General features: G+C 35.3%; 1 protein-coding gene and 1 long non-coding RNA gene across 7 annotated transcripts; one reads left to right on the top strand and one right to left on the bottom strand.

Annotated features, from left to right (window-relative positions):
- Positions 1-203: 203 nt before the first annotated feature.
- Positions 204-24,051, top strand: LOC126928399 (uncharacterized). 6 transcript variants are annotated; one of them, XR_007716615.1, is made up of 5 exons: positions 204-347; positions 898-1,078; positions 12,650-12,831; positions 14,780-14,928; positions 23,792-24,051. XR_007716615.1 is itself a non-coding variant. In XM_050744147.1 (4 exons), the coding sequence occupies exons 2-4, from the start codon at positions 12,750-12,752 to the stop codon at positions 23,963-23,965; spliced, it is 405 nt and encodes a 134-aa protein (XP_050600104.1). In that variant the 5' UTR covers positions 4,826-4,929; positions 12,650-12,749; the 3' UTR covers positions 23,966-24,051. The 6 variants fall into 6 exon arrangements, 2 of the variants coding, with proteins under 2 accessions (XP_050600104.1, XP_050600105.1); XR_007716616.1 differs by lacking the exon at positions 204-347 and adding an exon at positions 446-554; XM_050744147.1 differs by lacking the exons at positions 204-347; positions 898-1,078 and adding an exon at positions 4,826-4,929.
- Positions 5,868-7,314, bottom strand: LOC126928400 (uncharacterized). Its single transcript, XR_007716617.1, has 2 exons — positions 6,125-7,314; positions 5,868-6,036 (listed from the first exon to the last, which is right to left on the bottom strand). It is a non-coding gene; the product is annotated as an uncharacterized LOC126928400 (long non-coding RNA).

The following is a 24,051-nucleotide window of genomic DNA, read 5'->3' on the forward strand; positions in this document are numbered from 1 at the left end:
ATCTTTTAGCGTTCTACACACGATCGGAGCGTAAATGTGCCCGTAGTCTGCCTGTTCCTATAAGCTACGTTAAACGATCATCTTTGATTGTGTTGGTTCGTAGATCGTAGAGGAAGCCATTTACCTATCTTTCGGAACAAGAACTACAGGTAAAAACAGCGATCAATTGAGAACGGTAGTTAAGTCCGCGAGTAGAGGGGAGAGCGTGCTTTAGCGGCGACACCAGCGCACGGTTTGCAGATACGAAGCGGGGGTAAACCGGGAAGCCGTAGTTCACGAACCGTAGTAAGCGTGGTAACTCTGAGCAGTCGACGACAGTTGAAAGCCGGCCGCGCTCTGGAATTCAGGTAAATTTACCTCTTTTTCGTCTTAAATTTTCATTGACATTTCTCTGCTTATAGATTATTATACGGTTATAAATGACATATTTTTGGAGATATCGAGGAATGGTACTTTTAAGCAATTTTGATTTTCATCACTCATAAATTGAACCGAGGAAATTCCATCAATTTATTTACCGGCTGTTAAAAAGTTTTAATGAAATGGGACAAATGGTAATTAGTTGCGAAAATAAGGACAGTTGTGCCCTGAGTTACAGTGTGTGCCTTTAATTTCAATTAAATCAAAATTTTGACGGTGGATACGTATCGTTATCGTATACGTATCGTAAAATACATAGAAGAATGGCAATTATATTCTCCTTTTTATCATTTATATTCTATTATTAGAACACGTATCATTTTTCAAAATTTTCCTTGCAATCTACAATTGTTTATGTCATCTTCCTATTGATCATCGACTTTGTCATTTGCATGTCTCATTTTCCTCGTGATTCGGCATTTCAATATCAGGGAACGAATTTGTATCTTCTACATGAAATCATCTCTTTAATTTCAGATAGACGAATATGCGGCTGCTTCTGTTCCAAATATCTCCGTTGCTGTGCCTGTTGACGGAAATCGGCGCGGCTGGGATCGGTAAAGCATGGCAGATCCTGCCGTACGCGACCGATTCCTGGAATCACCCATCATGGCCACGGCTCGACTCTTCCGCGTTCGAAGTTCGCAGCGTGACCGGGGTTGGTCATCTCAATCCCTTGTTTAATTGTTCATTTTTTTAAATCTTTGTTTATTAATTCCAGGTTTTTTACATATTTTTTTTTACATGATTTTTTTCCAGAATAAACGCTGAATGCTGATTGTAGAGTGGTACAGGCAAAAGTACCGATACGCGACGGTACGACATAGCCATGCATCATTACATTTTTTTTTTTTTTTTTTTTTTTAAGATTATTATTGTAACTTAAATTTAAGCCGCTGCTACGCTGTGCTTATGTGCGATATTTTAATTTATGTCCTGAATGCCTGGACGCAAAAACAGGACAGTTCGTTAGCGTAGGAGAGAACTTCTTCGTTAGACTGAACTCTGTTGATTGACTATTGAAAGCGCAAAGCGTAATAAGTTATAGTAATTCTTTTGCACGAGATTAAATAATTCAAGAGCGTTATTTTTTAGTATCGATTATTTATTTTAAACATTGAAATTTACAATAAACATTTAGAATTTCTCGATAACTAGATGCGACTGTCCTCACATAAATGTATCAGTATCTGTATCATAAATGTATCATAAATGTAATAGTATTACTTCTACTTGGTCGGAAAAATCGACAAACGCGTATATCTGTCGTTAGGCCGTGCGGAATACTTGCAAAAAACGCATATATGTGTTCTGAGTCCATACATGCGTTAATAAGATAAGAGGAAATAAAAGACAGATTACCGATAAGATACACTAACACATATGTAATACATGTATATATTACCACTCAGATTACACATATTATATATTATATTATATTATATATATTATATATATTATATTATATTATATAGGGAATATGTATACCACGTATATATGTAGAACTATATATTTCAAACTTGTTTATAGCGCGTGCGCACACATACATGCACGCACGCGAACAATTTTTCGAACGATAATTATATTAATAATTTATAACCATTTATATTTTTATATTTTTACATTTTTATATTTTTATACTTTTATATTTTTATATTTTTATACTTTTATATTTTTATACTTTTATATTTTTATACTTTTATATTTTTATACTTTCATATTTTTATACTTTTATATTTTTATATTTTTATATTTTTATATGATAACCATTTATATTTTTTTAAAATATGTTCTTATGGCATATATATATATATGGCAAGATATACATATATATCTTCTCTCCGAGGCGTCTGCGTACAGCTGCATCAATGTCCCTAATAATATATTTACAATAAATATTATTGTTCTGTTATATTAATAATAACGAAGGAATATTCTGAACAACACAATAATTAAGATTAAGATAATGAATAATTATGATATTAAGATATTTTCTACTTAGAAAACATTGAAATAGCGTGATATACATACCAAGGGCAATTAGTTGCAGCCAAAAGAACTACATTAGAATTTTCATTAGCAGAATACCTTTCCAGGGAGAAAATGGGCCATTAAAAAAGATAGGGTACTTAAGGGGGTACACAATGGCCTCCGTAATGGCAGATTTACATTCCTCTAGGCCTACGATGTTGTCCCAATATACATTTAATTTTTTCAGTATGATTTCCTGCGACAATACAAAGATGAAATGGCGCATAATCTCCGTATTAATTTCCAAAAGTGTTATGTAATTCATTATTTAAAGCTTTACTGAAATCCCTGCGTCATTGATATACAGTGGATTGTTTATCCAAGGTATTTGTTGGATATACAGTGGATATATACAACAATACATTTGTTGGATATTGATATACAGTGGATTGTTTATCCAAGGATAGGTATTTTATTTTTAAAAAGCTTTACAATACGTATATTAATCGAAAATAACTTACGGATAAAATGTCTTCAGCAATCTTCCACAATCCCGGATTGTCTATATAAAGCTTCTGAGCCTATTTTGATATCTTTGATTGCGTGGATTGTTCCATTAAGATGTTAAATAACTCCTCTTCTGATGAAGATTCATCGCTTTCATTGTCGAAAATTGATGTCAATGTCATTGCCAGATTAATATCATCCGTAGCATCACCCCTCATCTTCTGTTGTGCATTCCTCCCTTTCACAGACCCAGATACAGACTCACTTCTCCTTTGTTTGCTAACAGATTTGACACGTTTTACTACTTCTTTGAAGATTGAATGATATTGTAATCGATACGTTGAATACGTTGAGAAAGTTGAATAGTGTTAAATAATTTAAATTCTTACACTTTGTTCGCATTTGTCATTTCCCTCGTCTTTATTTCCTCTTCAGTTATTTCCTTGCACAATATAGGATAATTTTGGAATTTCATCTTGTAATAATTTTCATATTCTGTAAGAATAATTTCCAAATCGACGTTGTCGCAGACTCGATATTTCCGAGGTAGACGAGCTTCCCGGATTAATACATCGCTAACGTCTACATATCTAAAAAATATAATTTTTAATTCATTGAACAAATTTTATGCTATGAGTACACACTATACGATAATCATCAATTGGGACAACTGTTTTATTTCTAGGTAAGACAGACAAAAGGAATGTACTGTCTATTTATTATTATATAAATCCTCGGCGATAATTTTTTGCCTTCTGCTTTCTAATTTCTAATTTTTAAAGTTTGAATTTAAATATATTTTCATTTATAACTAGTTAATCTACGTTATCGATTGAGTTATTCAACTATAACTACTGAGTTACCGATGTCGATTTTCAAACTTTGGTTTCTTCCCCTATTTCCGCACTAATTTCTATTTCGATTGGTCACCGATATTATTCGAAAAAATTGGAACTAAGAAGATATCTAAATTGCAATATACTCACCCATTGCGTTCCAAATAATCACATATAAGGTACAATATGTTCCGATTACGTTCCGAAGTACGACTCTCCTCCTAATGAGACATTTATTTTTTTTTATTATTAACAATAATTATTAATAATATAAAGATTTTCATGCAATTTGCTGTTACATTGCGAGTTTAATAAATTTGTTACACATAATTTTGTTATCTACTATCTTGATACGTGCAAAGATAAATCTTAATGATATATAATACAGCGTAAATGGTTATAAATAATTAATTATTGACAATAATTATAAGAATTATCGAAAGAAAAAATCATAGATACTATGTGCGAGTGTAAAATATCACAAAAAATGAACAACAATTGTGAAAAACGCAATATGGCAAATCAATGACAAAACACACTCATGACTGTCATGGAAGTTCCAAAGTCTAAAATCTAGAATATTCCTTACCTGTTTTCGCAAATTATGAGATGTCTTATTTGTGGTACCTTGCAGCGATGATTCACCGTTCATTGTGATAGTTTTATATGTGATAATGATATCCTTGTATTGACTATCGTTTTTCGATAGTTACGAGAATTTTCGTTTATCACTTTGAGACAATCCGTCACTTCCTTTCTCTTATAAAGTTTCCCTTCAACTCCGTTGAAAACTGAGCATCAAACAGGAGACGAACGATTCGTTCGCACACATAAGCAGGGTGCGAATATAATGATGGAATAGTCGAGTCCTGTCTACTGTATAGTAAGATGGATGCGACATGGAAATAGAAAGAGAAGGCTGTATATAAGCATTTTCTGTCCTTGTTTAATCAGGCATGCACACTAGTGGACACTGACGGCGCTCGTTTACCGTTGTTACATATTTCTGGTACAAGTACGCGGGCATTAGAGAAGGACGGAACGGTCTCTCTCTTTATCCCTATATCGCGTTTTTAGTTCGCTCACGCGCTCTGTACTTATATCTATTACATTTCCACCATAAGCAGCGGCCGTGCAGTGACTTACAAAAGTTTCGAACTCGCGGACGTTTAATCACGTTCCCTACTCCGAAGGGGTAAGTACAAAGTTGCTCGTCTCAGTACTCTTGTTAGAAGTTTTATCATCTTTTTCATTTCGTGGCTACAAATTTTTCCAGGAAATTCTTATCGTTTTACAAGGGCTGTGCGACACAATGACGTGACGTCAGCTATCGATCATATACGCGAATTTGTTGTAAATTAATTAGCAGAATATCTGGAGTTCTTTATCGTTGCCAGCTGTAAAATATTAGAATTTTTCATTTATAATTGTCATATTTTCGACTCTTCCGTTGCCAAGACCACCTTGAAAGATTTTTGGTATGTTCCATCGCCCTTGTTAAAAGTGTGCCCATTGGTTAGCTATATTGATTTTAAAAATCAATACGTATATCAAGTTTATTATCTCACAGAAACAAAGAAATTCGTTTTATTAACGAATTTTCGATGTTTCTTCTCAATTTCCTTTAGCATCGAACGAAGAACATTATATGATCAAACGTTTCATCGTTCAGATTATATTTCGTTTAAAAAGATTGAAATTGATATTGAGATAAAATCAAAAAGTATCCGTTGTTCTCGAACATTCTAGTATTCCTTCGCCGCCCGGGAGAAAGACAGGTATGAAGAAAGAGGATATTTTTTTTATTAACTTTTTAATATTGACAAATATTTCGACAAATATTGACGCGTGCGACAAATAGTGAGAAAATCAAGTGAAATTTTGAATAATATCGTTTTAATAATTTGTGAAACGAATTAGTTTGGTTTTTTTCATTTTTATTAGTTTCCGTCAGTGCTGATTGACGCGCCACTCCAGTTTCCATTTCCGTTTCTCGAAATTTCCTACGTCCTTGGTCTTTGGGACTCTTTGCCCAGGTAACTGCATTGCTTCTGGGTACGTCTCACCGTTCGGGTCTCTCGAGCTTTCGGTGTCAGTTGTTACCGTTGAAGGAAGAGAAGCTGGTGACGGATATTATCGAATAAATCGTTTATTCTGGAAAAGTTCGAGTAAGTTCGTTCTGTTTGAATAAATCAAGACATAGATCAATTTTTATCGTATCATCGTGATTCGCCATGTCGTACGTTTGGTTTCGGGATACCATATGTTTTTAATTTGGTACTTTTAATTTGACATTTTACGCCTATAATCGTGACAGGAAGATACTTTCAGTGAATTATAAATATTTTAAATTATAAATTATAAATATTTGATATAAATTACAATCATACTACGGGGAAAAGTGAAACATGTGTTTTCTTGTGGAACATGTGATAGTAAATTATTCGAAGCATAATAATGCTTAATTAAACATCTATACGGTAACATTTACGGACGAATATTGGGGTAATATTATCGCGTCGCTTTAATCTGGCATTTAATGCTTTGATTGCGGTCTTTGAAATGGCATCGCAGATGCTGGTATAATATCACACGAAAAAGGAAGGACCAGTGGTTAATGTTGCAAGCGCACCAGTGCGTTGCAGCCATCGGGGGTGGCTTTGACGCCGGTGCCGAGGAGAGGCGCAGAACGTGTTCGATCGACCCGCGAACGCAGCCCGTGCTCATACTGTGACAGAGTTCGTTTCAGTTAGTCTCAGTCGCTGTTTGCCCGTCGACAGCGTATAGTCGCGCCGGCCAACGATTATTTTTTCTTTTTTTGTTTCTCGATAATTCTCTCGCAACACTCGTTCTATACGTACACCATCAGTTTATCGCGTGATCATTGTTCCCGCTTCTCCTACCTTGTCACGTCCTTCAAAGAAGATTTCCCTTCAGTTTTTTGTTGTTTGGGGAAAATTCATCGCTCGGACACATGGATTTATCGACACGACGGTTTATCGAGGCATCAGCGTGATGTACTTTTCAAGTTTCATATTTTCTCTATGATACTTTCTAAGGAGAATTTAGAATTCGAAAGATATCAATTTCCAGGAAATATAGGTCTTTATTTATCGATAGGTTTGAATTTAATTAACTCTCTTATAATTGGTATTTCAATTTTTTAATTCCTTAAATTCAGCTTTCTTTATGCTGTTAGACGATATAACGCGGGCATTTTATGATATATCGAATATATTCGTATATATTTTACTTTATACATTCGATAAATTTCCTTGGTTGGCCGGCCTGCAACCCACATACGGCACTTAATAAAAATTTGTTTCGTTAGAGGTCGGTGTTTGTTCATCTTCGTCATAAAAATGTCATGACGTCATATCATATCACAAGGGTTCTTCTGAAAGCTAGATATTCGATAACAAGATTAATGGTTTTCGGTAGCTTGCAATGTCAAGCTTTGAACTGGCGGGATCGCCTTGCTGTCAAATCGCCATTCAGCAGCGACCATATTCTTTAACTACGTTCAAGACGTATATCACGCTACAGAAACCATCAAAGGAGGATAATTGCAAGTTAGTTGCCTCTTAGAAACGACACAGTTGGTTGTTACTTGTTATCCGTAGTTGGTAGTTGTTCTCCTTAGTCGCCACGTATTATAGAGACGACATTCATAGTCACCAGTTGCCTTCGCTAATAGTTTCTTGTTGTCTGTAGTTAGTTCTCGTCATCGCTATGTATTCCATCAACCACGTAAAATTTAACATATAGGATTTTATTCTTTTTTATTCTTTCTGTAGATTTAAGATTAAGATTCTTTAAGTAATATGAATTTAAGTAACTATTTTATGATACAATAAAGTGGAAAAACGATTATTTTACGTAACGTAATTTTTTAAAGAACTTTGAATTTAAAGGATTCAGATAGATATCTTAAACGTAATTAAACCCTCCATATCGTAACAAATTAAAAGAAATTGCGCAAGAAAGTACAAATACATTTAATGCATAAAACATATATTTAAAATCCAAATGTAGGCGTTGACGCGTGCGTGCTACATGTTCGAAACGTTCGTTACATCGGCGATAAAATTTGTACGAATTTGACGAAGAAGCTTAACATATGGTGTGCTTCAAGACGACAGTAAAAAGTGTTGGCGGATTTTTCGAAATTTCTTCCATTCTTAATAAAAATATATTGTATAAATATAGTAGGATTTTTCAAATTTAAATAGTTATAATGATTTGAAACTTTACAATTCGGTACGGTTCTGTTTTATCCTTTGAATATACCTGCCATTTTCATATCTCCTTTTAACTAAACTAAATATTTGGAAATCCTATAATTTGTACACTTCTATTTGTGAATAAGATCGATGAAATTAAAGCGTAACTATGCTTTCAATAATGGCTTCGATGTATTGCTCGCCATTATGGCGGATTAACGTCTCTAAGTGATCGACCTTAATCACTAAATGGCAGCCGCGATTCAGTGGTAGAGCCTTACACATGACGGACATTGCAAGCGCTTGTAAGACGTCTATTGTGAAACGTTTCCAATCGCATCGGTTACGACGACGGTGAAATCCGAATAGAAATATATATCGCGTATCGCTTCAGCCTGACATGTCTTAAAATAGAATCACAATTTTTCGTTCTTTAAAAAAAAAAAAAAAAGAAAAAAAGTCTATAAAAATTATATGCAAATAAAATAGATAAATGGATAAATGGTTGTACAAATTTATAAAACAGATATTACAAATATACGTAAATAAATTATATATTTATAAATTGTTTGTTTAAATATCTGTTTGTTTAAATAAATAAAAGGGATATTTACGACTTACAATGAACGTAGTCCTGTTTTTAGTTTTAAACAAAGCAAAAACGGATAACAACTTTTTAAAATGTAAAACTCAACGCAACAGTGGTTTTTTTAAATTAATCAATAACGTTCAAAGTTAATTAATTTAGAGTGGTTTGTACATTTTGTATGCTCGCCGTATTTTAACGTTTGATGTGTAACGTTTGATGTAGTACTTGATGCCCGAAAAATCGAAAAGTAATTAAATTTGATCGTTTCGTCGAATTTACAAGTGTGTATATTCGTGTGAAATCCTATGTGCTTGTGTATGCTGATGTGAAAGGCGGTAATATATTTTTCTTTTTTCGATTATTGTTGTCAACTTTTGTGTGGAATAAATCAATTCCGTGAATAGAAGTGCAATAATCAATACAGCTTACTATGAAATGATAGCACAACAACAGTACATATCGCCATTGACGTCAGCTTCACAAAATTTCTCGAATATCGAGGTTGTCCATTTGGGTTAAGAATTTATTTCCAAAATGCCACAAGCACGAATATCTTATGGAAATTTCCACTGTAATTTTTAATAATCAGATTCCATATTGTATGCTACGATTCGAGGAAAATCCGCAGCTAATATTCCGCTATTATTATCTTTGCTGCCTTTGAATACCATAAATAGTCGTCCGTAAATTTTAAAAGATTTTCTGTCGCATACTTATATTGTGTATTTTAGTCTTAAGGTGCGGGTCCTGTTCAATTAATTGAAAGTGATGAAACTGTAATGGGTCACGATAGTCAAATATTAAAAATGGTCTCGTTGGCTACATTTAAAATCTTTACGAGATATATATGCATAGTACGTTGCTACTAGCAACGGGTAGCGATGAGCAATAGAGAACAGTACCTTCCTTATCTCGTCGTGATTATGTACATACCAGTAATGCACAGTACTCGTACTGAATATCTTACAACATCTACATAGATTTTCAGATTTGTTTCGAATATTACCAGCATAACCATGATAGTAGAATTCTGTTACAGTATTAATTCTATAGTGCCGTTATGCATAATACAGCCCTAAAATGTTTCTACGAATATACGAATATTTTCGTCAGCTACTATATTCCAACCATGGCTTATTATGAAAGGAAATATATAACGAAATTACTTGTTTCTTTTAGACTAAATTAGTTTAATTTGAATAATTTTAGTAATTGTGTAGGATCGAACAACAACTTATCATTAGCTTCACTCGAGACTTGATTGCACGTAGCAACGTAATTGCGTTGGAACTGAGGGTAGAAAACAATGTCAACCGTTAGACGCGTCTGTCTGGCGAATGTGTAACGCGTGAATAATAGATGGCGTGAACCCTACTTATAGCTGTCTCGGCTTATATCGTAGCATTCAACCTAGGGTATAACGATAGGGATCATTAGAAGTTCAAAGGCCGGCTGATCAGCCTCATTTTGTTCCATTTTTTAATCAAGCGATGAATCGACAAATTGTACAGATTTCGATGGTTATCACAGTTCTCTGGGAATTTTAAAGCGCGGTTCGTCGAATTTAGTCGGATTGGCTACAGACTCTTTTACGAGCAGCTTGAAACTCGATCTAGTTTCGAGAAAATGAAAAATTCGTTTTATCTCTTTGCTTCCCTGTTCCTTCCTTCCTCTTTTTTTTTTCTTTTTGCTTTTTACATTGCGTTAAGACCGGCTAAATAATATTGATTGCCATGGACGTTGGCTGGTTTAAAATCACTGACATCGACCATAACAAAAGTAAGTTTGATGATCATTTATCTGGGCCGCTGTTATTCGACTTGAGCTCTGCGCATTTGTTAATATTGTTCTAGTAGGGATGAGATATTAAAAATTTAAAATAACTTCGATTAAAATTATATTATAAAAATTATATTACATTAACGTTTAGAAGTCAATAAAGTGGAAAGAATTATAAAAGAATTATAAAAGAATAAATTATATTACAAGGAAACAATACGGCTAGGTAATTTGAAACATTCTGGCTAAAATTGCATTCTTTCAAAGTTAGGACGTACAGTATTTACAAAGTAGATTAAGTATCAAATGGGGTACTTAAGAAAATTCATGTTATCATTATTTAGTAAACATTTTCAGGTAATAGCCTTCTGCAAAAGCTGCTTTACGTTACGTTAACCTATTCATTATTAATATTAATCATATTGTTCTTATCTCCTAGGGGCATAACGATCCATTTTTATATCGTGTTAAAGCTAAATTTCTATTAGATTGTCGTAAAATTTTCTTTCGTTTTGTAAAGAAATGATAGATACACAACATTTTTTGTTTTATGTTATTTTTTATTAAATTGGAGAAAGGTGGATCGCACATAATTCAATAAAATAATATAAAGCAAAAGATATCGTACATCTATCATTTCTTAATAAAACGAAAGAAACTTTTGGAACAACCTAATATTTCTCTACAACGACACTTCTACAATGTTAAAATATTTGATAAAAATATTTGATAAAAATATGAAGAAATTCTAATATTGATTTAAACGTATCGATTTATTTACTTTTCGCTGCCAGAAATTGTTAATTATGATTTCCACTTAAAAGCGTATTTCATATTATGAGGATAAATGATCAAATTCATCTCTAATATACACATTAGAGAGTCATTTATAGCTGCAATCCTGTTTACCGCTCATATTCCTGGAACTCGATAATTCACTAGGTGATTGCTTTAACCGAGCAGAATACATCCATAAATAATTAATCGCTATTAATATTCCATCGACTTTTGAAAATCCCCGATGTGATCTATTTCACGTGATGAGAATACGTGTAAAGTGAGGTTATTGCTTGATTACCTTTAGTCGAATAAATCGAGTGATTCAAATTATAATGGGGAAGAAAGTCAAAACTATGTATATTATTTTTTTCAATTTTTATGTATCATTTGACGGAAGGAAATTTGGTAAGTAAGGTTCACCTTTTTTAATGTCAATGATTTTGAGATATGTTATTAAGCTCCAAATTCTAAGCAATCTTCTATATATATATATATATATAACATACGTATAATAGCCAAAGTTCAACTCCCAAGTATACGCAAAGCTTTTATTTTCAATTTATGCGATACCACTATGTTCCATGAATTTATTTGCTAACGGTATTGAAACAAATAACAAGCAGAGGACGAACTATCCGTGAACTGTTTTGCCAACGAGTACGCTTCCAATATTTTCTGTTTGAGAAAACACACTTGTTGCTGTTGCAACTCCAAATATTTTTACAGCCGACGCTTTTGCCATGAATCATCGGCTAATATATAAAATAGAGAAAAGCCATAGTTGATTGTAATGGAAATTTAGAAAACCTCAAACTCGATATAGAAGGGAAAAATAAAGGAAAGGAAGGGAGAGATAATTGGAAGCTTGGGGCCAGGTTTAATTCACTGAAACCGGGCTGCTTGTGTCATCACGAAACAGAATTGCCAGTACGTCATTTCTGTGCACCCGTCCTCGTAAAAACGGTTTCACTCGTTAAGAAAAAACGAATAGGCGGTGAAGAGAGAAAAAAGCAGACAGAGAGCGCTTTTAAAAAGCTGACGAAGCGTGCGTTGCCACAACGAGACACACGGTGCTATTTGTCGTTTTAAATTGCGCCGCAACTTGTTTTTGAGATCTTTGCTAGAGACATGTGAAAACACGTTGGAAGTATATTTCTTGTTTTTATGGAATTTAGCTGGAAAATGAAAAATAACGTAAAACATGTACTTACGACTTACAGAGTAATTGAATGTATACACTATAATAACCAGCGATTTAAGGCTTTAAAAGATTTTAAAAGATCGAAAGAAAAGAAAAGAAAAGAAGAAAGATAATATGTTGTGGCAGTCTAACTCGATTTAAGGAAATAGAGAGGGAGGGGGGGGGGCAAAGCTTGTTAATCTGGAAAGAATACAAGCATCAATTTCAAGCACTTATAGGGAATCAAGCGGGCTTGTTAAGGTCGTAAGTTGGACAATTATCCCGTGTTAGGTTCAATCAGCTTAGTCCTACACAAAATTGATCCAATCATGTGAAAACAAATGTATTCTGATTTTTGTCGCAGATATTTCTGGTCTACGCACTCCAGTGACCGCACAACAGATATTGAAACACCTGATTTTCACCTATTCTACAGCGACAACATTTCTTGATTTTTTACAACCATGAAGAATTCGTACTCGGAAATACTTGCAATGCTCATCTGCTTGCAGGTTATTTTCGTCACTTTCTTCCCGTTAGGGGCTGGTAAGTTGATACTGATTAATTATACCATCGAAATTCTATATAACGGCTACAAAAAATATTTGCATCATTACCCTCATTTCCTAACGAAGCGCGTTTTTTTTACCAAGTTTTATATTTCATTTCATAGTATCAAATCTCTGTAGTTACACGAAAGTATTAAATGATAGGAAACTTGATATACACGAATTTAATTAATTAATAGGTTAGTCGATATACAGCCATTATTATTTCATGTGAAATATTACAACGTCAAAAACTTAACGTTCCTGTACGTACAGTATTAATCACAAATTGTAAGAATGTTTACTGATAAGCAAAATAGATAATATGGAAAACGCAGACCTATGGAAAGAGAATTCCTGACATTAGACAGGAATACGCGATTGCACGAAATATTTTATGGTATGTCTAACATGGAGAATATATGCGGCAAAGTACGAAAAATTCATCCTGAGATATGTATACGACCTACGCGGTACGGGACGTGTTATAAATGGTTTCCGCCACTCAGCCGTATTTGAATTTGTGAACACGATCGAACAAATGACGCGACAATTATTAATTGCCGTCTCTGCCTTAGTAACGATTCGCGTTGGAACGAGGTCGAATCGTTCCGATTCCACGCGCGATTAACAAATAATTACAGTGGACATCAATTACTTGGATGACCTTCGTCATTTCAGCTTAAAACGATTAATTTGATCAAACCAACCAATTATTTCAATTAATACAATCTGCACTTTAAATTCGCACGTCTTGTGTATACACACCGGGCCAGAGAAAAGTTTTCATTCGTTCGAGTAGAACCTTCGTAGTCCTTGAGGACGCGTGTCGCTTCTCGTGCACCTAAAGTTTCGTTCAAATTAACCGATTTATTTGAATTCGAGCGAGTGAAAACCTCTTTGTCACCGTGAGTTTGTTACTTAATTCATACTCTTAGATGCCCTTTGCTTTCAATCTCTTACATCCATTCTTAATTAGTCAAGTCGTTCGACTTTTGACAAGTATTTTAAAACCATTTTACTAGCACGAACCTACTTTTTTACTTGAGATTATCCGCTATTTTTATTCAAATGTTTATGTACGTATATACACTTTTGAATTTTAAACGAACCTTCTATTATACCTATATCCTTTAAGTGCCGTTTTAAGTTTCAAGAGACTTTAACTCGGATAGCTCGACTTGGAGTTCTAACGTATACTGTAAAGCACACTTGCGAAGTAAAACAGCAAACACGATATAAAAACTTTTTCCCCATGTAAGAAATCGAATAACCTATTTCAACGGTGCTTTAATCTCATCGATGAAGCATCGATGCAACGAAGAAGCATCGTGATAGCCGCAATGCGGATCCGTTGAACAAAAATTTCCTGGTACGGTCGTTTTCGTAATGTTATTAACCGTTTTAGTGTCGGATGTTTCAAGACTCCGTATCGGTTTGTGCTATGCAGCGCGATAGCGCTTCGTTCATTTATTTGCGAGGAGTACCGATCGACGCGATCGCGTTGCCCTTTTTCATCCTGTTTTTTTCATCGAAATATACCGTTCGACGTGCTCGCGCTTCATTTCATCGGTTATACTGGAAGCGTTACAACAAACACTCAAAAGTTTGCGAAATATTTATGCTCTGCGTTTCGTTTGCGTGATAACATTCTATAATGCAGGATTTGGTTTTCCGATTCAAGAGGTAATTTTTTATATTGGTTTTTTTTTTTATTTGGTTTATGATTATTTGAAAAACAAGTAATTACGAGAGGAAACTCTGATATGACTCACGACGAGCACGCTTGAGCGCGGTGCGAATTAATGATCGTGACCATACATCGTGGCACAATTTACCACGGTACGCGAATAGAGCGATCACGCTGCGTGGCGTTAAAACGGTTAGCGTAACTGCGCGTACGATTGTCGAGTGGCAAAGATATTGACGCTGGTAATCGTTTTCAGCGGCTTTAGGAAAACACTGTACTGATTTCGAAGGAGAAGTTGTCTCGCATGGAATGATGTATGTGCCGGGACCATCGGTTTGCAACCTCTGCTTCTGTTACCATTCGGAGCCAAAATGGTGCCGGGCTATCTTCTGTTCACCTCCTTTTGTAAGTATATGCTCATTCTAAGAGCAACCAGCTTAACACAACCATGAGAAACTAAAGTACACCGTTAACGCTTTTATGCTGGTCGTTAAAACACATGCTGCGCGAATAGGGTACACAGCGATTCATTTAACTCGCCTTGAATTAGTTTTAGAAAGACAAACATGGACAGGGATAATTTTTGTCACGAGCCGTTCAATTTATTCGTTCATTAGAACGAATTAATTTACACCTGCTGAGATCGCGATTGATGTGACAAATTTGAAATCTTGTTCCATATAAATATTTTTAAACAAGCACGTCGTAAGCTTTGTATATTTTTTAATCGCAACGAAACTGTTCAGAGAAATGCTGAAATTATTAATTAGAAAAGGAGATTTCTACGCATCGTTGTAAAAGTGTCAGGGAAAATATTGGTGAAACAGTTACGTTGTTACAAGTTCTACAAGAAGAAATATTGAAAATCACGTTCCACTTATTCAGTTGCACGTGTAAAAGGTATCTTGCGTTCGCGCAAAAAATCTCTGAAGGATACATGCTTTATAATAATTGGAGTGTCGAAGTTGTTACGCGGATCGGCGTACACGTACCTTTTAATGAAACTAGGTTACTCATTCGTTATTCGTTCCTAATTTTCAGCTTCACGATTTTTACGCAATAAAATTTTATACACCTGTTCGGTTTATAAATGATTCAATTCAAATTTAACAGAATTAAAGTTGAAATAATCATTTGTACTTCATTAAAAGGTTCTTTCAGCATCTCGTTTTAATAGTTTTATTGGTAATATTTTGTTAATCGTTATATTTAAATGGAGTTTTTCAAAGGAGAGACATTTTAAGGTAGGAAATGGACATACATTTATAATAAGAATTCAGAAGAAAGAATATTTCATACAGAGAGAAATATTCCGTCTGTATGTATAAATAACTACGCTATGAATTTTATATGTATCGGATATTCCTTCTGGTTAATGTATCTGATGTTTTTTCACGCGAGGTAGCGTATATTTGCATCTATATGTCTCTTCGTTTCTCAGTAGTAAAACTTAGCATTCATGCGGCTGATAAGTAGTTACGCACTGACAACGAGAAACATAAAATGAGTAAGAAGCATGAGACATTCTATAAGAAAAATAAAGTTGTTTTTATCTTTCATTGCATATTCGTCAGAATATTGTTAATAAATATTTAAGTTAAGATTTCAGTTGAAATAAATACATAGGATTAGACATTTATTTATATATGTATCTATGAACGCATTTGACATAAAATTTTGATAACGACTAAAATTATATATTCTGATATTAAATTAATTTAATGAGAATAAAAAACTAATTTTTTTAAACGAGATTTTGTATAAAGTTATATTTATTAGGAAAAGTTCGTTCATCCCTTTATAATATGATAGGATTACAGACTCATAGCTGTGTAAATCATTTCGTGGAATAGTACATGTGTGCGTGTGTGTTCTAAGTTTTTATTATAAAAATGCTAAATGTACTAGGAGACGTTTTTAAAAATTCATAAATTTTTCTTCATCAAACATATCAATCGTTATATTGAAAAGTTAATTATCTTTTATTTGTTTCGAGCTGCACATTGATTGAGACATTCGTGTTGGTTATAATTGCGAATTTAACGCAACGAAGTTGTTTGAATCCCTTGCGAGCATGTAAATATATCGTCGAATTAATAGGTCAATTACTTGAGGTTGGAATTGAAAGAAAGGGAAAGGTGGAGGAGAAGTCTTGCGTTTGAATGCGGGACACTTTTAAAGCCCACAGTTCGCTGAAATTGCCAGAGAATTCAATTAAATGGCAAATTAAACCATCGAACTGAATCTGTTTCCAATCGCGAGCTTAGAAGTTCTATCCTTTGAATTTTTATGTCAGTCAACTTTCTTTTTGTACGTACGGTAACGAATATAATTCATGAATTAATGAAGTATGTAATTGGATGAAAGTTCTTCTTCCTGGATTTAGTTTAGACTGAAAAAAGAAAAATTGAGGAGAGGAAAATGCTGTTACGCATACCGAGTGATGCGGATCACTGGGTTATGTGCGACTCGGGCGGATGTTGTTGCCATACCCACTAAAAACCCCTCCTCCTTTTTCCTTTGCTTTGAGGACAGACAACCCCAGACAACAAAACCTGTCGGCAGTCATCAGGTTGTCCTTTCATGCCCCGTCGTATCTTCTTCTTCGGGCAGTTATTCTGTATATTCTGTATTGCTCTCGTCATCTTCTCAGCTAGTTCAGAATACTGGGCTGATCTCCTTCTGTGGTTCTTTGTTGTCTTGTATCTCTGCCTTCACTGCTCCGAGTAGTTGTTGTTGCTCTCGTTCTCCTCCTTGCCTCCTTCAAGGCCTTCGCTGTCACCCTCCTGTGAGACATGACGGTCTTGCGAAATTGCCTGAATTTATCCCAGCTCTCGTTCTTGGCGGTCACCGTGGCGATCAGATTGTCCACGTCTATCTTCTCGCCAAGAGCGTCCTCCAGCTCAATCCTCCTGTCCGTTCACTTCGGGCACGTGAAGAGGGCGTGCTCTGCATCGTCGTTAGGGTCTCCACAGTCGAGACAGTTGCTGTCGCTGCTCTTGCCAATCCTCTCTCTATAGACACCAAAACTCCTGTAGAGGTGGCCGTGTGTGCGTTATATATTTATTGGATGTGCGTGATAGTTGTAGTAGTTGGGCCTGGTCCGCTGTAATTGTCACTGGGGGCTGTAGATGTCGCTGCCGTCGTCCGACACTAGTTAGTGTCGAGTGGTGGTATTTGGCTTGTCGAGTGCCGCCACACTCCCATTCCCGGTTAACAGCTGCATGGTGTGATGATCGATGTCCATCTTCTTTTTGGTAAATAGCAGCGCACTCGGCATTAATTTCCTTGCGCCTCCAGTTCCTCCTTCAGCTCGTTGCCGTCATCCGCGCCGATCCTGGTCTTATGGATCTTGTTCCTCTCGTAAGTCTCTCCGAGCATCTTTATCTTTATGTAGATCGGGAGATTCCCGGTCAACACGCAATGTGCCGCGTGGGAGACGGTACGGTATGCCGTCGTTGTTATGCACAGGGCCGTTCGTTGTGCCCGTTTCAGCTTCTTCCTGTTCTTATCGGTATTCGCTAAGCTAATTCTTCTTTCTGAACCCATACTGCCTCCGATGGAACGGGTCCGTTCCGATGCATCTCTCGATGATCTTCTTAAAGCATTTTTCCCAGATCTTGCTCATGGCTGGGAGTATGCTTATCGGCCGGTACGCGTTAGGGAGACTGGGATCCTTTCCTGGCTTCCTTAGCAATATTACTCTGGCCGTCTTCCAGCAGTCTGGTTCCAGCTTGCTTCCAGCTCCTGCGTCCAGCAGTCCAGGAGTCTTCCATCGACTCCTGCAGCCTTCTTGGTGTTCATTCTTCCGGCGGCATCGACGACATCGCCTTCGCCGATGACGACGCTGAAGCTGATGTCTTCTTCTTCTTCGGTCTCTGCCTCTTCGCGGCCCTCGTAATGGGAGGGTCCGTGTCCCATGGTGAATAGCCTCTGTAGGACTGATTCCACCATGTCGATCGGCATGTCGTTGGTTGGTTTCTTGCTTTTGCATCTCCTCATGACTGTGCGATAGGGTTTGCCTTCTTGCTTTTCTGTATGGATGGAAACGCGTTCGAAAAGTAGAACGGAGTAATTAGCGATGCACGATCCCAGGCTGGTGAATATTTTTCCATCGGGAGAAGTCAGGTCGAGCGATACAAGATTTATATGCTCGTTCTGCCAGTTATTTCAACGTCTGTTACGCGATAGAAAATGAACATAAATGAATAATAAATGTATTACAGCCATAAAGATTGCTTGATGTACGCCACCGTATTTCCCCTATTTCTCCGATACAATTTTCCTTTTTTTTTTCTTTGCCAAACACTTTACTAATCGGTACGTATTCGAATTATCCTCAATTATTCTCGGTTGTTTCCGTTTCCTTTGGATTTACATAAGTACTCGTTTGATGTACGTGCAGAGTGAGATAATAACTATTAACAGCTATAAAATAAGAAGCGAAAATACGTTGAAACTCGACTTCTAGATTCGCGAGACTTTGCAGAGCTTCGAAACTCTCGTGTTTCAAACCTAATAAAAAGTTGTAGAGGGAGAATTACATTGCGAGATCTGTTAAGGAAAATCGTATCGTTGTAACAGGATTATTTCAGCGAGGGAAATTCCGTGTTGCGTGTAACGCGTTGCAAAGCCATGAGCTTTCTTTCGGGTTAATATACATAATCGCCTTATCGAACTTTCCATCTCACACGTGAATTTTGCATTTCAATCTTCTTACTTGCAGTCAAGTCCAGTTTAGTGTGACTAAGCTAAATGTTTCAGCCCTTCCAGGTAGAATATGTTTTATAGAGAGACGTACAACTCTATGAAGAGGAGATCAATAAATTGGGTTATCTTTAAATCACTGACAATTATTTCATCGACACGATTTCACCGACAGCGAATTCACCGGCAATGTCTATCAAAGTTTATTTACCGATACACCGAGTGAAATCACCCACAATCATTTCACCAATATTCTCCTTCGTCGATAATTATCATGCTTGCCACTACATGTTATCGTTGATTATATGTCTTTATTTACACATTCGTTTACGCGCATAACGAGATAAACGAAGAAACGAAAATGATATGTTGTCATGATGTATTGTTAAATTACTAAATAACACGAGTTATATATCTACCTACATGAAAGCTTCTAAATATCAATTATAATTCATGAAAGCACACAAGCTATTTTGCTATACACAAATAGAATTATAAGGAAATGTTACGTGCTAATGATTTAACGAAATCTATTCCTCTGTACATTTGACATTTCTGTATTATTACTTGTGTACTTTCTGCTCTTATTTACGTCATCGGAAGTAAAAATACGTTAAGCGAATCAGCTAATCTATTTGAGATATTCAATGGCTCGGTCTTCTCTTATGCGACTACCAAGTAGAAGATAAGTTCCTGGTTATATAACATTTTATAACATCCAAATTAACTATTTTTTTTCTTTTTCTTTTTCTTTTTCTTTTTCTTTTTCTTTTTCTTTTTCTTTTTCTTTTTCTTTCTCTTTTTCTTTCTCTTTTTCTTTTTTTCCCCCTTTTTCTTTTTCTTTTTTTTTTACGTGGGGGAAATCCGCTCGGACACGAAGCCACTTCTTAAGTGGCGTGGTAGTGAACATCCAAATTAACTGGGGCACTAATTAGCTGAAGCTTCTAGTCAAACCAGGTATCAGTCTTTGTACGCAAAGGCATTCATTACAATCGTTTAATGTTTGAAGAAACACCGTTACAAATTCGTGATATAGGAGAAAGCGATTCAAAACTCGGATTCATTTGTTGGAACGACGCCGTGGGCAAAAGTACATAATGGAAAACTTTCTTCCAAGACCAATTGATAGCGCTGACGTAATTAAAATGTGACGATATTGCCAGCGACGTTTCTCCAAATAGACGACTAACTTATTTACGAATTGCCGTAACACGATTGCCGCTGGTAATACGGTTAGTAATCACTTTATTGAATTTTCGCTTGACGTGACATCGTCGAGTTCCTAGAGAGATTCTTCTCCCTTGTAAAACTATGTTCCTGCAACGACTGTATTTGTTGAATTACCGTTCGTGAACAAGTCCTTCTCTTTATTACGTGTAATAGATTCTTCTTTTTAAGTTTTAATTTACGTTGGTAATTTTCTATAATTTATTACTCGAATATGGTAATTTTTTCTTAAAAAGTTTGCTTTTTCTACAATTATTTTACGACGAAACCCATCAAAAACATGATGTATCTATATATACCCTCAAATATTATCGGTTTATTCTCAAGCTATAGTTTAATTTCGGAAATTGCCAATTAAAATCATAAAAAAAAGACACACAGAAAGTTCGTTAAAATATTCGATTTTCCAATCAAGATATAGAATTTATTCGAGTAATATAGATTACAGTAGCGATGGTGACGGCAACGATGAATGGACTGATTCTTCGTGCGAAAATAAATTGGAAGCGCAGAAGGATGCATTGTTTCAGGGAATATCGATTTTCAAGCATGGTTTTAAAGTACGTGTGCGCGTGACTAGGTTTGTTAATTAATGCCGCTCCCAGGTTTTCAATATATAAATGTGACACCTACATATCTTTAAGCTTAAAACAATTGGACTAAGAATTTCGTTAAATTTAAATCAATATTTATCTTTTTAAACGCAACAATATTTTTAATGACAACTTCACGTGTAAATCAAGTGCATACATATTCGATCGTTCTTGAAAACCTGATTCTCTGCGAAGAGAAAAAATCCTTGAATAAAGATTTGATCTACGTTTTATATGCTACGTTTTACATCCACCTCTTTTCAGATATACCTCTCTATTTAAAATCATAGATCGTCACACTCTATAGGTATTTCCTTGAAAAGGTTAAAGTCGTTCTGTATAAAACCCAATTCAAAGGGGAAGGAAATTCTGCGAAAAATTCTTTCAGATTTCCCTATGTTTGAGCTCGAATCAAAGCAATCCTGTATAATAGGATAGGATGATAGGATGATTCTGTATTATTCCTTGTGTACTTTCTGTTCCTGTTATTTACAATAGGATGATTATGCGTTTAACTTCTCATAGAATCTCTCTGATTCCGTATGATATCATCAGTGTTTTTGAAATATGTTATTAATGTCGTGACGTCAACCGTTTCCAGTGCAAATTCAATTTTGAATCGCAATTTCCACGTTTGCGTGGCAAAAGCGTAAAATCGATAACGCACGCAAACATGTCTTCTTTGCTAATGGCGTACTATAAATATAAATATTTGAATAAATATTGCGAATTTCATATTGCTAAAAGATTTATACTATTTGTTCGTAAATAATCGTCGGATCTATATTTAAGTTGAAACTGCTGCATTAGATCTCTTTTCTTACTTAAAATTATTTGGATTGGTAACTTGGATGCAACATGTAATTTATTCTTCTTTTATAAATAGTGTACAGAAGATATCAATTCAGAGAAATGGAAGGAAAGTCTAAAAGCAAAGAAAATCTACAGGAAGATAAAACGTTCGAGCCTTGACAGGCTATATAAGATGCTAAGTAATCTTCCTAGTCCTGCAGTTCTTTCTATTTTCATCAATAATTATTGGTATATGTTAGGAATGCAATTAGAATTTTTGTCCTCAAGCAAAGTATAATTTCAATTTTGTATGTAAACCAAAATATTAAATATCAAATAACCATCAAATAAAATTATATTGTATGGACTACTGTTTCTTTAAATATTTGAATATTTGGTAAATATTGTTTATTTAAATATTTTAAATTGCATGAAAAAAAAAATGATGCAAATAAATCATAGGGCATTTTAACCAAAGAGACCAATATCTATTTAACTGTGATTAAATCGTCACCGTTTAACGCTCTATCTCTTTTATTAACTGTGCCTTGTTAAACTACAGAGGATTACAGAGGATGCGTTTTTTTGATAAACAAACGTTCTGACAAATACGGCAGCAAAATCAGATATGTAGATTCTTACAACAGCAGTTATATTGTATGAATTCCGTTTTTCAGAAGCTTTATTTGTGAACGACAATTCGCCAGAGTACGGATTCACTGTAGTTATAGCTGTAGGATCTCTATCTAGTTGACAGATCTGCTTTACGTAAAGCATTCCTGTCTCTTGTTCTACCTTATCGCGATTCTCTCCTCACCTTATACGCTTTGTCGAGGAAAGTAATATCGCTACATATCTCGGCTCCGGTTACAATAATTAGTTTCCGCCTAAACTGTTAGAACCGCGTAGCACGCACCCTACTCTCGTTTATTAAACATTCAGGCCATCTGATCGCATGCGACGAGTTTTATGTTAATCCCGACCAATTACAATATCTTTCTCTCGTTTACAAGGGACGACGAGACTGGCAGTTGCGTGCTTTCCAAAGCAAAAGCCACGATATCTGCATGATAACCTAACCTCAACCGATTTTGTTGTACTATTCTTAAGTGGACTTCGTTTGTACCATTTTCGTAACAAAAATAGAATATCTGGAACACAGCATTCCGTTATGCGATATTGTCAATTTCTAACATCTGAAACATCAGAGATAATTTTTTCCCTACAGTTGTAAATTTGTGTGAAAAATTACGAACGTAAAGGTGTTTGGCGCATGTACAGTTCTCCCCACCCCCCTCCCCCCTCCAACCATCATTTGCGTAGACATGCTAGAAAGATCCACTTTTCCACGGTGAAACTGTGTGTATTGTAATTTCATTTTGACAATGGTCCAACATCCGACTATGCATAAATTTAATATTAATATAAGCAGGTTTCATGCCAAGTATTACATATCTAACGTATAAGCACAAGCCCTGGTTTTAAATGCCTTGTAGTAAGACCGAAAAGATTATTCAGTTGGATGTCTGACTCAACATCAATATTTTACTTAGATGATAATACGTCGAGAGCATGTTGGTGGATGGAATGGGAGATGAATGAAGGCTTACTTCTGTAAAATACATAAAATACAAGTCGGAATGAATTTTGCCGCTTGGGGACAGAAAAACAGCTGACTGATACTGTCATACACCTGAATTTATAAAATTTTGAAAATCGATGTAACCTTTGAACTTTATCGTATTCTGTTTCATAGCACAAATTATTCTTCCCGAAATGTACGTTTAGTGTTATAATATATTTGACCAATGGTTCTCAAATACTAGTTTTGCAAAAGCAATGGTGGAATTGCAGCAATTCTTTCTTCTTTCATTCTTTGAATGACCTGGATTTTCGAGTAGTCTAGTGACGATTGATCCGTACAATTAATCGATTTCTTTTTATTACAGAACTGCAAGAAATTCCGCGTTGAACGCCGATGTTGCGAGTTCCAATGCCTGGATGAGGTTGGCACTGAGTATTGGTCCGGATCTGATGTGGTTATCGTCAATGGTTCACCTAAACTTGAAAAACGTAGTGTATTGTGGACGCTGAGCTTAGTGATGGTAATTGTAATATTTTAATTTCTCAATAAAGATTCCGATGGCGCCGTTAACAAAATTCGTACCTTATAAACATCGACGATTAGCTTCAGCCATCGGGAAAAGAA

Source organism: Bombus affinis, unplaced genomic scaffold (assembly GCF_024516045.1).
Source record: "Bombus affinis isolate iyBomAffi1 unplaced genomic scaffold, iyBomAffi1.2 ctg00000907.1, whole genome shotgun sequence".
Lineage (NCBI taxonomy): Eukaryota > Metazoa > Arthropoda > Insecta > Hymenoptera > Apidae > Bombus > Bombus affinis.

Excerpts from the sequence above, each read along its gene's own strand:
- LOC126928399 (XM_050744147.1), top strand. The coding sequence starts at position 12,750 with ATGAAGAATTCGTACTCGGAAATACTTGCAATGCTCATCTGCTTGCAG. Across the intron at positions 12,832-14,779 it reads TTTCTTCCCGTTAGGGGCTG|CGGCTTTAGGAAAACACTGT; the intron begins GTAAGTTGATAC and ends AATCGTTTTCAG. Across the intron at positions 14,929-23,791 it reads TCTTCTGTTCACCTCCTTTT|AACTGCAAGAAATTCCGCGT; the intron begins GTAAGTATATGC and ends TTTTTATTACAG.